This window comes from Xiphophorus hellerii, chromosome 19 (assembly GCF_003331165.1).
Source record: "Xiphophorus hellerii strain 12219 chromosome 19, Xiphophorus_hellerii-4.1, whole genome shotgun sequence".
Lineage (NCBI taxonomy): Eukaryota > Metazoa > Chordata > Actinopteri > Cyprinodontiformes > Poeciliidae > Xiphophorus > Xiphophorus hellerii.
The window spans coordinates 22,084,574-22,099,619 of NC_045690.1; the positions used below are offsets into that span (position 1 = coordinate 22,084,574).

Genomic DNA, 15,046 nt, shown 5'->3' on the forward strand with positions numbered 1-15,046 from the left:
AAAAAAAAACTTTAATCAGTTCTACAAACAATATTTATTGACACACAGCTGCAACCATTCCTATTACAAGCATTCATTAGTTCTCATTCTCCATCGTCTGCATCGACAAAATGCGAAAGTATTCAACGTAAGATATTACAAATGACAAAGTCCTAAACGTTTTCACAAGCATAAGCTGATTAACTTTAAATAAACTTGTAAATAATGGGTGAGGAGTGCCTGAACTGCTCTGGAATCAGTCCAGGTCCAGCGCTACGTCCAGACGTGGAAGCGCCTTCTGGAGCCTCTCGACTGTGGCGTGCCTGTCTTTGATTCCTGGGAGATCACTCAGAAACAGATACTCCAAGTTCCTGAAGGGAAGTAAGAGGTCGTTAATTGCTTCTGCGTTACTGCTTTTATTTAGCAGTTTAATAAATAAAATAAATCTTTGCAAGTGGTTTTAGAGTTAAAAAAAATGGCCTCATAAGCCACGAACTTGAGTCTGTGGAGAGCAACAAGGCCCTTGTCGGTCACGTTTCCACATGACACCACCTCCATCATGTAGAGGCTGGCCTGCAGGTTCTCTATCGAACTCAGCCGTTCCAGGCAGACGTCCTCGATGTAGATACACTTGTTGAATTTAATTTCCTCCACATATTTCAACCCATCTAAGCGAAGAGAAAAGACTGTTGTAACAAAAGCGCATAGCAGTTATTAAGTAGATCTACCGACAGCAAATAGAGTGCTGCTTTTCTGTTGTACAAAGTACGCAGAGCAAAAAGCTTCTGAAGGAAACTGAATTAAGTAATGGATGAGTTGAAAGGAGACGGAGCGGATCGCTCTCTGGACCGACCCAGGTAGTCGAACCCTCTGTACATGATGCAGGATTCTGTGGCGTCGATTGCCTGGATCTTGTGTCTGCCGAGGGGCCCCGTTGGGAGTCCGTTGTAGTCGTGATGCCAGCGGTCGAAACCTTCGAACCGCACTTTGGCACCACATCTCAGCAGCCACTCTGCTGCAGCGCGGTCCGGACCAATCGCTTTGATCCGCTCATAGTCCACCCTGAACAGGAATAAATAAAAGAGCCAATGTATAACGCATTCTGATTGCATGAAGTCAGACATGTTTTGGGAAGACAACTGAGGTTCCAGCAAGAATAGGCCATTTAAAAATAAAATAAAAAAAAAGACCTAATTTGATTTATAAAATTAGTTTGGATTTAAGATTAAATCAAAAATGCAGCTAGTGTCCAAGAAAAAAAAATGACATCAGAAGCACTAAAGAACACCAAACCACTTTAAATAGTAGCAATAAATAAATAAATAAAAATGGCTGTCTCTTTTCATGCACATTTAAAAAATGTCAGTTCTTCACTTATTCACCATATTGCAACAATCAGTATGCATTCCTTTATTTTACCTGGTTAAATAATGGAAAAAAAAAAAATCAGTTATAACATTGTACTAATTGTAACTGCTTTATTGTTTTAGTACATTCCATACAAAAAGGCAGAACACTTTCAGAGGTCTACAAATTAATCTGCAGCCATGGTTAAGATGTTTAAAAATCCTTAAAATTATTTTCTTCACTGCTGTGCTATTTCACGATTAAAGTTTTTGAAAAATCTAAATTTTAATGGGAATAATTTTAAGAATATATTTTTTTTTAAAGTATTTATTTATTAGCAAAAATAACTTGGCACTATTATGCTACGGCAAGCTATGTTTTTTTCTAATTTAACCTGAGTTCCTACAAACATTTAATTGGTAATTATTGTTTCTTTAGGGTTTAAATACAATGTGACACGGATCCAATTTCAGCCATTGGCCTATCTTGCCACCACATAAACAGTAAAGAAGGTATATATATATATATATATATATATATATATATATATATGTATGTATGTATATAAGTCCACTGTTAAAATTTAAAAGCTGCAACAAAAAGTGGCACCTGCGAATATTTTAGGTAAAAATAACCTTTGAATGTTTTTGCATTGCATCAGGATAACAGCATAGTTGTCTACTATATTTCTTGGTGTAACTGTGTTACCTGTTAAAAACAGCATTGAGCCAACCCCAGAAGTGTCTGCGGCTCCCCTCCCTCTGCTTTAACACGGACTCCACTGTCCGCGACAACAGCCCCATAACTGTGAGCTGCAAATTAAACACAAAGTTGAACCATTTTTAGGTCTCCGGTTGCTTTAAAATAGCAGCGGAACAAGGAGGAGAAACTATAACTCCGTTTCAATTGTCTCTCACCTGTCCTCCAAAAGCGCAAGCTACTGTTTACGTTTTGAGCGCCTCCATTTCTGTAACTCTTGACCTCACGCTGTAACAAAAAACGTGCCCTCCTATTGGCTAGACGTATCTACGTCAGTAGTCTGGCGGACGAACCTCGCCGAAGGCGTGGCTACGTCTTGGGGTTGCCTCACGGGACGCACAGCAGCGACATAAACGGCTAGCTGCGAAAACAAAAGAGCAACACAGAGACACAGATTTCAGAAAGTCTGTCCGCCCGCCGCGCCATGAAGGAAAAACTGTGAGCTTCCTTTCAAAGTACCAACAATGATGAGAACCGGGAGCGGCGGGGTTTTAAATGCAGTTTGTGCAGTGCAGCCGAAGCTGCTAAAGGGCATTGCAAGCAGACGGCTCCACAGGTAAGACTGGCAGAGAGGAGAGGCGTTCACAAGAGAAGGCTCGTTTTTCCTGAGAATGTTAAAAGAAAAGCAAATAAGGCTGAACGTGTAGCATTTCATTGATGGTACTTAAAGATTTCTGAGATTTTTAGGTTTCTGATTTCTGTGTAAAGTTTTGTGCGAACTTGTTTAAACTAAAAACCTGTGAGCATGTATGATCTGTGCATTACAGTCTGTCTTTAAACTTTTATTTGTATGCATATAAAGCTATGTACAAACTATATTCCTCCTTCCAACAAAAAAATCTAGATATTCCTCAGCTGCTTTAATGAAACTTTCATTAACTACTATGACGTTTATGTAAACATCATATCTAAAAGGAAATCATAAATCAATTTCCTTAAAGGATACCACCTAGAGGTCAGGTTACATCACAGATAACATTCAGTTTCAGTACTTACAACCAAACAACCTTCGAAGAGCACAGACTTTCTGTAATTTCTTAAAAAGCATCATAGACACAAAAATCTTGCAAAATTTCCTTGAAACGTCACTGTTTAGCTTATTATTTAAAGAGTTAATGAATGATCATGCTGTCTTTTTTTTATGTGCATTCACCTCGCTATGCCACTTTTAAATGAGTCCTGCAAAAAATGTTCAACTTCTTCCATGTTTAAGCTACAACTTTCCATGTATTTCAATGGGATTTTATGTAGAAAATTGTCCACCGTTGTAAAAATTCTTTCACATGCTCGTCCAAAATCGCCCAAGCTCTCTCCGATTGAATGGTGGCCATCATTTGGCATCCTTCCCATGGTTCTCAATTTGATTTGGCTCTGGGTTTTGACTGGGCCATCTTATCATATTATTAATAATACACCATATTGGCTCTGGCTGGATGTTCAGGGTGGCTGTGCTGCCGTACGGTGAACCAGATCTTTGGCAGCCAGGAGTAAGTTTTCTGTTCCGTCTTATCGGCTCTGAAGACCTTCCTTGACGCTTCAAAGGTCTCTCGGTTATAAAGCCAAGCTCAGTTAGACATTGAAACACCGAGTCAAATATTAGGCTCCGCTATTTTTTTCCCCTCCTGTGGCCCAGTTATGGTCCGGTTGGAGTTTGAACAGCTGCCTGTGTTTTTCAGCACATACGATGTGGCCGTTGTCGGTGCTGGCATTGTGGGCCTGGCCTCAGCCAGAGAGCTAATTCAAAGACATCCGGCGCTCACCTTCGTCCTGCTGGAGAAAGAGAAAGAACTTGGTAGGCTGGGTTTTTAATGTTTTTTTAAATTATTATTATTATTAATAAAATGAAAGTATGCAATGATTTCAGTTTCACCACTTGGGCTATTCTTCAAAGCCACGATATATTCTGCAAGGCAGAGGCAAAGAAACGCAGGAAATGCATAAAACCGATCAATATTTGTGCCACCGTGAACAATATCTGTACATTTTCTCGTCCTACCAGCTGCGCACCAGAGTGGGCACAACAGTGGAGTCATCCACAGTGGGATCTACTACACGCCGGGCTCGCTGAAGGCTCGGCTGTGTGTACGAGGAGCAACGTTGGCGTACCAGTACTGCGAGAAGAAAGGGATTCCTTATAAACGATGTGGAAAGGTGGGTTATATTTTGACCCGTTTGTTTTAGATGATGTCCGTAGCTAAACATGTGTAACAGAAACACGACTACACGTCTTTTTAGATTAAGTTTTAACCACGTGGGGTCTTTTTGTAGGTGCTACGATCATCCAACTTTAGGATTTAAAGAAAAACAAAAATAAAATGTGAATGCTCAAATTTCAATTCCATTTATTGTGAGTTTTACCCCAATCTCCACATGGTCAAAATGACACACACAGGCTAAAGTATAAGTTATATATTTGTGTCTCTATGTGCAATTTTGACCCTGTGATGATATACACTAAACTTGTGCACCCAACTCTTGTTCTCAAAACTTACTGAACTCTTTACTTTTTATCACCCCGCTCAATAAAAAAACACTTTTCATTGGCATCAAGATTCCAAAATTAATTTTAGTTATGCTGCTGATGAGTAGATGTATCCTTCTGTAGATCTTAATTGTTAAGCGTTTAACTAACGGAACGTCTCCCAACCCCTCCAACAGCTAATCGTGGCTGTAGAGCAGGAAGAAATTCCCAGACTGAAAGCTCTGTACGAACGCGGCTTGAAGAACAAAGTGCGCGACCTCAGCGTTGTCGACGCCAAGGGGATCCGAGAGCGAGAGCCGTACTGCCGGGTAAAAATGTTTGAGTTTTTTGTTGTTTTGCATAAATGTGAATTTATACAAAATTTATACAGAATTTATAAAAAATTAACAAACAACAACAAAAAAAACACCCAAATGTTTTTAGCTCTGGAATGTATCATCAGAAATCAGCAGACACTGCCCGTTACCTGGCAACCCACGCTGAGCTCCAGCTGGTTTTACCGCAGTACAATGGCTGCTGGAATAGACAAGTCGGGGCTCCCGACTGACCACTTGCAGCATTCTTGTAGCTTGTGTAGGAGGCTCCACTTCTGCTTTTCAAAGATGTACGGTTGTATAATTGCGCATCTGTTTGCAGCCATTTTCACGTGTGAGTGTAAACATTGAGTCGGGGGCGTGGCCAGCAGCAAATTATTTGGATTTGAAGTGACAGGAGCCCCTAAAAGAAGCTAACTCTGAAATAACTGACCAGACTAAGATCGTATTATCTAAGAGTGATTTTGTGCAAAACCCCCCCCCAAAAAAACAGATGTAATTAATTCATATAGGCCATAGACATATCCTAACCTGTTCAAGGGAGTTTAATAGGTCACCTTTAAATTTAGGAAAACACAGAAAGGAAGAGCCCTGCGACAGACTGGTGAACTGTCCAGGGTGACCCCGCCTCTCGCCCGGAACGTTAGCTGGAGATAGACACCAGCACCTCCTGACCCACTAGGGACAGTGTAAGGAAAATGGATGGATGGACATAAAGGAAGAGGCTAACTTCATAATGCTATTTCTTCAGGGTATAATGGCTTTGGATTCACCCTACACCGGCATCGTTGACTGGCGGATGGTGGCCCTCGGGTACGGCAGAGACTTTGAGGAGGCAGGCGGCGCCGTGGTCACCGAGTTTGAGGTCAGTGACATGTCCGTGGTCAAAGAGAGCCCAGCCGGGAGCCCCGACGGTAAGAAGCAGAGAAAATAAATCTATCTTTAAAAAAAACTATGTTTGCATTTTCATCTTTTTCTCTCTTGTCAGGAATGAAACATCCCATTGCAATAAGAAATAAAAAGGTAGGACCTACTCAAGTTACAGAAAAGCTTCCAAACATTTTCATTTCGTTCTGCTATTCCTTAGTTTTTTTTTGTTGTTTTTTTTTTACCGCATCCTTTGTGACAGGGCGACGAAGTGCGGTGCCGTTACGTCCTGACCTGCGGAGGCCTCTACTCGGACCGGCTGTCGCAGATTTCTGGCTGCAGCACGGAACCGAGGATCGTTCCCTTCAGAGGAGATTACCTGGTGCTGAAACCAGAGAAGCACTACCTGGTCAGAGGAAACATCTACCCTGTGAGTCTGCTGAAGGCCTGGACGCAGTAGCTGTGTTTCCACAGGAACCTTTCCTGTTGTTGTTACTACGGCAACAAGGGTCTAGGGTGAATAAAAATCCTCACCGTTTTTTTCTATGCTATTTTCAAATACTCTACTCACAAGTCATATATTCTGTTAAAATAAAACAATACAGCAGGAGAGATTAGTATTTGTTTTAAAAATATATATATATATTGAAACCGTTTCACTGATCATGTTCATAAACCAGTATTTTACAGCGGTTACATTCAAACGTAACATTTGTCTTGTCTGCTGTTCGTCTGTGTGCCTGGAATGGATTTCTCTTGATAATCCTCTCCAGGCTGCAGTTCTCCCTGGTGCTGCCTTCTTTTACCACACTTTTTCCTTCCTCTCAATTTTCCGTTGATGTGCTTGGATACAAAACTCTGTGCAGTAATGAGCTTTATTACAGTTTTCTCATTTTCTGAGACACCACTGAATTTTGGGTTTTCAATGTCTGCGAGCCATAATCATCAAAATTACAAGAAACATACATTTAATCCACTATTACACAATATTCTTTTTTTTTTCTAGATGTACTAGTATGTTTATAAGTGAGACAACTGCAGCATCTGAGTCCTGTTTTTAGATACTTTGAGGGAAACTTAAATTCTAATTTAGATTCCTCTTTTTAAGAAAAATCCCGAGCAGTAAAAATATAAATAACAATAAAATATTGAAATAATCCTTGCTTAAAAGTGGGACTTATTTAAGAGTTGAAAAAACGTATTTACAATACACTTGGATTTAGAAAAAAAAAGGAAGTTTAGTATGGGGGGAATCTTTAACTTTTGAAATGACTGTAAGTGAGCTTCAGTAGTCTTTTAAAGACCAAATTGCCTACCGATCTGCGTCTCGGTGTATAAATTTGTGTGTTTGTTAGTGCGGCTGGGTGAATGTGACTCTAGTGTAAAGCGTTTGAGTGGTCAAAATGACTGGAAAAGCACTATATAAGTCCAGTCCATTTATATGACCTTGATTCAAGCATCTTAAGGGTGATTAGGCGAAAAAAAACCAAACAGTCATAACAGATGAAATAGTTTACAAAGCCGTTCTACTTTAAAAGTACACTTTTTCAGTCTGTTAGGGATGTTTCATCTTGAACTAACTCGCGTCTCATTCAGGTTCCCGACCCTCGATTCCCGTTCCTCGGAGTTCACTTCACGCCGCGGATGGACGGCGGCGTTTGGCTCGGCCCCAACGCAGTGCTCGCATTTAAAAGGGAGGGCTACCACCTGTACGACTTCGACGCCCGGGACTTTGCAGACGCACTCTCCTTTAGGTAATCTGCTGAGCTTTTCTTGGAGGACTGCAGCAGCTACTAATGATGTTTTTTGTTTTTGTTCGTTTTGCGCGTGCAGAGGCCTTCAGAAGCTCGTGCTGAGGAATGTAACTTATGGACTCGGGGAAATGTACAGAGGAGTTTTCCTTGGTGCGCAGATTAAAATTCTGCAGAAGTATATCCCCGAACTCTCTCTAAGTGACGTGCTCAGGTAGTGGAAATTTTTACATTATATGCTTGTTGTATTCCCATGATTTTTTTTTTTTTCTGCGCTAACCAACTGATCCTGTCCAGAGGTCCGACGGGAGTCCGAGCTCAGGCCCTCGACCGCGACGGGAACCTTGTAGATGACTTCGTCTTCGACGGCGGCGTCGGAGATTTGGGCAGTCGGGTGCTCCACGTGCGCAACGCCCCCTCTCCGGCAGCTACCTCCTCCCTCGCCATCGGCGAAATGATTGCGGATGAGGTGGAGAGTCGCTTCACGCTGTAGACGCTCGTGGCGATCGGCGTGACGAAACTGGAGGGGGAGGAAACGGAGAAATCCAGCCACAAATTGAAACTTTCTGAGCCTCTTGAGTTAACGCCAGGCCTTTCATTTGACTCTTTTTATTTTTAAAGACTTTTATCACTGAAGTGCTGAAACGGGCTACAAACATGTTTACTCTTTCACATCCGTGTAGAAACTCATCTTTACCCTCTGCACAACCTTCTGGAGACATGAAATTAGAAATAATTTTCTAACTTTTAAATGGATTTGTTTAGCGCCTTACCTTGTAGGTATTAAACAGAATGTGGACATAAATTAGGTGTTTCTACTAGTTGAATTGTGGTGCTGAGATTCTTTTTGTTTTTTTAAAGCTTTTGGGTATGTCTGAATAATCATTCATGTCCGGAAATACATTTGTCTGCACAAAAATGCACAATCTGTGGGGAAAAGGACGTTTTTTTTTCTTTCTTTGTTTTAAGTTGGTTTTAGATTCGACTTTATATCGAATCTATAAATTGCTCTTTGTGGTCATTTTCTGTCGTTTGAAACTGTGACCTCTTTTTTTTTTTTTTTTTTTTTTTTGAGAAGTCGCCTCAGTGAGTTCACCCACTGCTGTAACTAATGTACACAAATCTCTCTGTGTTATTTAATTTTATATACTAACAAATGAATACATGAGTATTTTTTACAGGAAATAAATATTTGGATTGAATGTGCATGCATGTTTGCACCTTTTTAAAGTGCGGCGTCGTTGACATGGTAATAATGTGGCACTAATGAAATATACAAAATTCAAAAGGAATATCCTCGAAAGTTTAACTTAATGCAAGGTTTTAAATAGGGAGACGGAAGAAAATGCTAATTCTCTTGTGTTTTTTGCAGTTGAGATTACAAGAAAATAGCTAATCAGTTAGCATTGGTTAGCATTTTGGCAGAGGATTTAGTTTAACGTAGATTTTTGTTTTTTGTTTTGTTAATGTACAAATGTGCCCATTTTAAAATAAGTACAGTATTCTGCTTATATTGCCTTTCAATAGATACATTTTTTTTTCAGTTTGAACTCACCACTTTAGCTTACTGAACTCTGTTTCTGACTAGTAGGCATTGTGTTTTTTTTTTTCCTTGCTTTCTTTTTCTGGTGTTGACTTGAATGATGACGGCGATCATCCAATAAGCCTAGTTGACTTTTCGGGAGTCGTTAAAAGTCAGAGGAAGCTTCAGGTGATGCAGCAGCTCTGCAGGAAACGATCTGGGAACTTGTAAATCATCCCGGTTTAAACCTTCTACCAGTCTGTCCTGGTCGTATTCACAAACCTCTTCCATTTGTTTAATTGTTGCCATGTTTTCCTGAAGTCCATGCGGAGTCTTCTCACACAGCGGTTTTGCTCCAGTCATGCAGAACACAAGGAAATGGCTTTTGAAAATGGAATTTGGTTTAGAAATATCAGAATAAACCTGATTAGCAGAGGAAAAAATGCAAATGAACCTACCCAACAGATTGGTTGCCTTGTGTGATGTCACCAGAAGGCATATATGTGTGTGTGTGGCAGATTTTACTATGGTTAAATAAATAATTATGCAATAAATAAAAGTACAATAATGATAATGGGATATTGTTCTATGGATTATGAGTTATATGTAACTGATTTTACGAAAACGTCTGGGTCGATGCTTTAAAATAGTTTAATAAAAGTTGTCCATTTATCCCACCTTTTCTCGAGCGATGTAGAAATACAGTTTCTCCACAAGAGGGCGCAATAACAGCTCAGTCAGTGAACCTTAGTGTTGGCAGAAAATAGGTTTAAATTTTCTTATCTTTGTGCAAGCAGCGGTGTTTTTACTAAGAAACTTTGCGTCATGGTTTCCGAATAAATTTTATTAAAAAAATTTCAGTTTCTTATTTACTAGGTATATATTTGGCCATATTTTAGCCCAACTTAAAACAAAGGGGGGGAAAAAGACGTGTTTTTATTATATTTTGTAATTTTTGTGTCCGTTTTTGTGTGGATATTTGATTCATATCCAAGTGTTTCTATCCGGCTGCATGTGAAATTACGCAGCGTGCGCGTCTGTAGGACGGATAGGTCGCGCAGCTGCAGCAGCAGCAAACAAGCAGCGGCAGTAGCGGAGTTGTTGCGAGCGATTCCGACTTCTCTAACCAAAAAAAAAAAAAAAGAAAAAAAAGAAAAACCTTCGACTTCTTTTTATAGCTGCTCTTCACCCACCAAAATGCCTTGGACTTCCCACTGTTTCTTTAAAGGAATATACGCTGGATGTAACATCTGGTAGTTGCGGAAAAGATGACGAATTGTGAAATGAGCCGCGAAGAAAAAAGTGTGCCTTGTTTGGAGCTGAAGGGGTTGTGTGCCACAACATAGGAGTGGAGGCGCAGCGAGGCCAGCAGCTGCCTGTAGCACCAGCTAGCTGGTTAGCTTACAAAGGTTACAGGTGTTTAGGTAGCAGATATTCGGACGCAACTCGTAGCAGGTAACAAACGGGGCGCCTGCTTTTTGTCGCAACTTTGAGTAAAACGTGCCTGCTCTATGTTCCTGTAACCAAACTAATTGGCACACCACTCAGCAACATTGTTATTAGCTGTTAGCTCTTCGGTTAGCCGAGCTCTGTGTTTACAGCTATTATTAGCCACCGAGCTAGCGAGTTAACTTCACGGCTACATGTGGTTTTTTTTGGTCGCGAGTTTTTCGTTGTCAACCCGGACTCGACGTGGGACTCGCAGTGTGGTGGTTAAGCTTTATTCTGCATATTTTTACACAAAACGGTGACTTTTTCTCCCCCCCCCCCTCACCCCATTTCCCCACCAACCCCCGTGCCTGCTCCGGACTGACCCACCCATAAGGACTATCTATTCGGGGCCGATGCTGACAGTTCAGCCCGGATCACGGCAACGCCAGGAGCCGCTACAGCGATGCAGCCCCAGCAGATGTACGACTTTTCGAGTGAAGAGAACAGTCACAAGTGGAGAGGCCTCTTCGTGCAAGCTCTAAAAAAGGTATCAGTCTGACACAACTTCAGTAAGATCCACTAAAACATTTTCCCCCCACACATTCCCTCATAGAGCTGATGTGGTGCGGGGCTAGAGTACAGTAGCGTTGGGTATGAATGAACATCATAATTTAGTTAACTTTTCTATCTATCTATCTATACTTGTAGAGAAAGTTAAATCAATGCTCTGACTTTTTTTGTGTTACTTTTCCATTAGTTTTGTTACAGAAAAAGAAAGAAAAACTAAACATTATTGTGGATATAGATACATTAAAAAATGTGAGCTCTAAATCCAGTTTGGCTGCTGCATTTTTGACAGCTGTAGTAATAAACATGAACATTTGCATCTTTCCCCACCCAAATACACAAACAACTTGTGTCTTTGATCGTCTTCGTCTTGCGTTTGTGCAAAAATGGCGTGACATGCAGTTCGTGTCTTAAAAGCGTCTAGTCGAAGAGAAGATTGGTGTGTTTGGACTACTTGTTTTGGATGTTTCTTGAGTAATTTCTGCGTTTATTTGGCTATATCCATATTCACATTATTAGTAATCTCCTGGTATTGTAAAGAGGCCATGATAAGGTTTTCCAGGGCCTTTGGAAGAGAACGGGGCCCACAGCATCATGCATCCTCCTTCGTACCTTGCAGCAGGGATTGTTTTTTTTCCAGTTGCATACCAAGGCCTGTACCTGAACGCACCATTATCACTTCCACTGACAACTGGACTAAAAACCCAGGACTGAAAGAAAAAAAACCCCCATAATTTGAAACTTTCAAAAGCGTGTAACTTCTTATGATTTTAAAAAAATGCAAACGGTGTCCAAGATGATTTCACATCTCTGTCAAGGATAAAAACCGTCATCAGGCTAGCCACATTACCTCAAACCAATAACAATGCTCTCCTGAACTGATGTTGTCTCTCCTCATTGGTTAACTTTCTGTGTGATTATTTAAAGACTTTGGTTGCTTAAGTTCCCTAATGAAGATCATTTTTTCCCGCTATGATTTTGAAGAAGTTGCTCAGGGTTTCCCAATCTTTGCAGTGCAATGTGTTTCACAGTTTTATGATATGTAATAACGTACACGACGCAGATTAAATACCTGTGCAACCCTCTTTAGCTTGTGTTGTAAAACAATTTATGGCACATTTGTTGCTATTTTTTCCCCCCAACGTAGGTCATATAGTGAGAATGTACAACCCCTGCTTTAAATAGACACTTCGCTGCTCCTTCATGACGCTTACATCACATTAAGTTTCTATCTCTTTTCAAGGAAAACAAAATGCAAAAGTGTATTTTTCGTTTTTTAATAAACCGTAGTGTGACGCTCAGCAAACGATGACTTTGATTTTTAATGTCCTTTGTCAGCAGGATTGACCTGTATCAGTTCCCATTTTTACTCTCCCTTTCTTTTTCTTGCCTCGTCTCGGCTTCTTCCCATCATCACAAGGCTCAGTTTCTGCCTTCTGCTCTGAATGAGAGCGCTTCTGACGACGTTTCTGTCGTCGGCCGGGAGACGGAGGAGGGAAACTTGATTTGCCACTCAAGGATGAGACAGAGTAGGGTATCCTGCTTGTTGCACGTTTGCTAAAGAGGCAGCTATATAAAATGATAATAATAACAAGTAATAATAATGCTACAATTCTCTCGCTCCTTTTAGCTCGAAATGGAAATGTGGGCTCTGACAAACAACAAAAACACTGAAAATATTTGAACATCAAGCTTTAGACTAGAACTGAGCTAAAACTATTTTCTTTAAAATACAATTGATTACTTAGGAAGGACATAAAATGTAGTCGTGATTTTTTTTTTTCTCAAAAAATATTCTTTCAATAGTATTTAAATTGTCAGCTGTTTATTTGCACTGCACAACCAAAAAGAAGATATTCTTATGTGTCACTAGACACACTTCATTTTTGTGCTTTGGATTTTATATGTCATTAACAGTGGTACTAACTGTTAGCTTTCGGTGAAGACATTTTATTTATTTTAATAAATATTAATTTATTAAATATTAAATTGTATATTAATTTAAAATTTTATTTAATATTAAATATTAAATTTATTTTAATACATTGCCGTTCACCCACCAGTTGGTGCACACTGCTTGTCAGCTGGATTACAGAAATAAAGGTTTTATCTCTGTTAGAAGAAAGACAAATTAGGAAAAATGTCTGGTCCCTTATTAAGGTCGCCTTAAGGACACTGTTATTAACAATGTTGAGTGTAATTTGCTTAGTTTCTAAGTGATGACCTGTTGGTTTGTTTGGTAAATATTTTCTAATTTGACAAGATGTGAGAGGTGTATCTGTTCAGCCGCTGACTGCAGGCTAGCTGCTACAGCTAATCAGCCAGCTGATACCTAACGGTTAGACCGCCAGTGGCGTAGTCCTGTGACTCTATTGTGTATCACCCTTTCGTTTCCATGGCGTTTGCCAACATTAAAAAGCAACAATCCTGCATCTCCTTCCTCTGCATACAGAGTTTGATCAGTAGTTTAAACAGGTCCATGTGGGTTGAAATGTCACCACGGTAGCGCCACGGCTCACACATTTGATGCAAACCACATAATTACAGAATCAAAGCAACTAGAGTGCCACATCGCGGACCCAAATACAACATTACATAATAAAATCTGCATCTTCCAGTAAGCGGTGTCTGAAGGACATCACGCTCTAACATGCAGCAGAGGCTCACTGTTCAGTCTCCCAGCTTCATTGTGCAAACCTCATGTTTGCTAACAATTTGACACCATCTGTCTCCTCATCAAAGTCACAAGTGAACACAGCAACAAGGCAACTAATTACAGATGACCTGAGACGGGTGTACAAAAATAACTGGAAGCATAGCAAAGTCCTGTCACGAGCCCATTGGTCGAACAGAGTAAGGGTGGAGCTCGGCCATGTGTGCAGCGTACACTCTGCCAACAAACCGTACACAATGGGAAAGGAACGTATCTCAAGCCGGCAGCAGAAGGACATAAAAGATAAAAACGACATAAATATTTACCAGCACTGTGCACAATTCCAGGTGATTGCGTGGCCCGTATTTTGTGTCTTTTTTTTTTTTTAGTTTTTCCAAAATAAAGCAAACCACGGGGATGTTTCAGTAAAAACTTGTGCAGCTTATAGAAAATTTAATGAGGTATTTTTATCCTTCAAGTATGAATGAAAAACTTAAGTTTCTGAGGAATTGGAGCCCTAAGTACATTACTTAAAAAAAATAAAATAAAATCCTGGCTCTAGTCTTATATGTTCTTGTAGAATCAACCTGACGACAACACGCGTGGCATCCATGAAGTTAGCAAAAAAATAAATAAAGCTGGAAACTGATCAGTAAGCTCCAGACGTTTGTTATATTACACAACCACATGCTGTGTTATGCAGGGGCAGCTGCATAACAAAGTAAAAGTGAAACTTGCAGCAAATCTCTTACTGGTCAGTAGATCCGTTTTTAACGTGAAGAAACGCACAGGTTGAGACTGACTCGGAAAATTAACATACCCGATGATAACGGCCTGGAACACTGTGAATGTCTCCCCACTGATCTGCAGCGTATAGGCATTAAGCTGAGGGTTAGGGCGTCAGATACCCCAAAAACATCACAGGTCTTGAATTCAGAATTCATGGCAAGATGCTAAATGATGTGAAACAGCAGCTGCGTTTCCATTGAACATATAATTGCGCAATTTAGTGTTTCAAGAATAAATTTGCTTAGTAGAAACATTTCAGTTTAGAAAAAAACCTTGTGTTTTGATTAATAAGTTCTGGATGATGTGGTTTCTTTTTGACCGTATCGAAATTGGTTTATTTCACTAAACTGCAAAGGAAACACTATTTTGCATCACACAAGTCACATGATCAACAACCGGACATTGCCACTGGCGCAAACAACGAATAAGAAGACCTCCAAATAACAGGAAGTATTTGGAGGATAACGGCATGTCATGTGTTTTTTTAATGACTTATCGCATGAAAAAACTTATTCACATGCAGGCCTGTCACAATATAAAATTTTGCTGGACGATAAATTGTCCCAGAACTGATTGCAATAAACG

The 15,046-nt window shown here is 40.1% G+C and overlaps 3 protein-coding genes across 4 annotated transcripts in view; 2 read left to right on the forward strand and 1 right to left on the reverse strand.

Moving 5' to 3' along the window:
- Window positions 1-22: 22 nt before the first annotated feature.
- On the reverse strand, window positions 23-2,356 carry dmac2l (distal membrane arm assembly component 2 like). Its single transcript, XM_032547822.1, has 5 exons — window positions 2,244-2,356; window positions 2,035-2,138; window positions 833-1,041; window positions 476-647; window positions 23-350 (listed from the first exon to the last, which is right to left on the reverse strand). Exons 2-5 carry the CDS (start codon window positions 2,127-2,129, stop codon window positions 236-238), a joined length of 591 nt encoding a protein of 196 aa, XP_032403713.1. The 5' UTR covers window positions 2,130-2,138; window positions 2,244-2,356; the 3' UTR covers window positions 23-235.
- A 57-nt stretch (window positions 2,357-2,413) lies between these two features.
- On the forward strand, window positions 2,414-8,705 carry l2hgdh (L-2-hydroxyglutarate dehydrogenase). The gene is made up of 10 exons (XM_032547820.1): window positions 2,414-2,641; window positions 3,762-3,877; window positions 4,085-4,236; window positions 4,744-4,875; window positions 5,633-5,795; window positions 5,870-5,904; window positions 6,011-6,178; window positions 7,345-7,502; window positions 7,582-7,713; window positions 7,797-8,705. Exons 1-10 carry the CDS (start codon window positions 2,550-2,552, stop codon window positions 7,990-7,992), a joined length of 1,344 nt encoding a protein of 447 aa, XP_032403711.1. The 5' UTR covers window positions 2,414-2,549; the 3' UTR covers window positions 7,993-8,705.
- A 1,370-nt stretch (window positions 8,706-10,075) lies between these two features.
- sos2 (son of sevenless homolog 2 (Drosophila)) overlaps window positions 10,076-15,046 on the forward strand; it is a 50,061-nt gene continuing 45,090 nt past the window's right edge. For both annotated transcript variants that reach the window (XM_032547818.1, XM_032547819.1), the window contains exon 1: window positions 10,076-10,999. In XM_032547818.1, coding sequence (XP_032403709.1) covers window positions 10,916-10,999 — 84 coding nt within the window. In that variant the 5' untranslated portion in view covers window positions 10,076-10,915. The remainder of the gene's footprint in view (window positions 11,000-15,046) is intronic.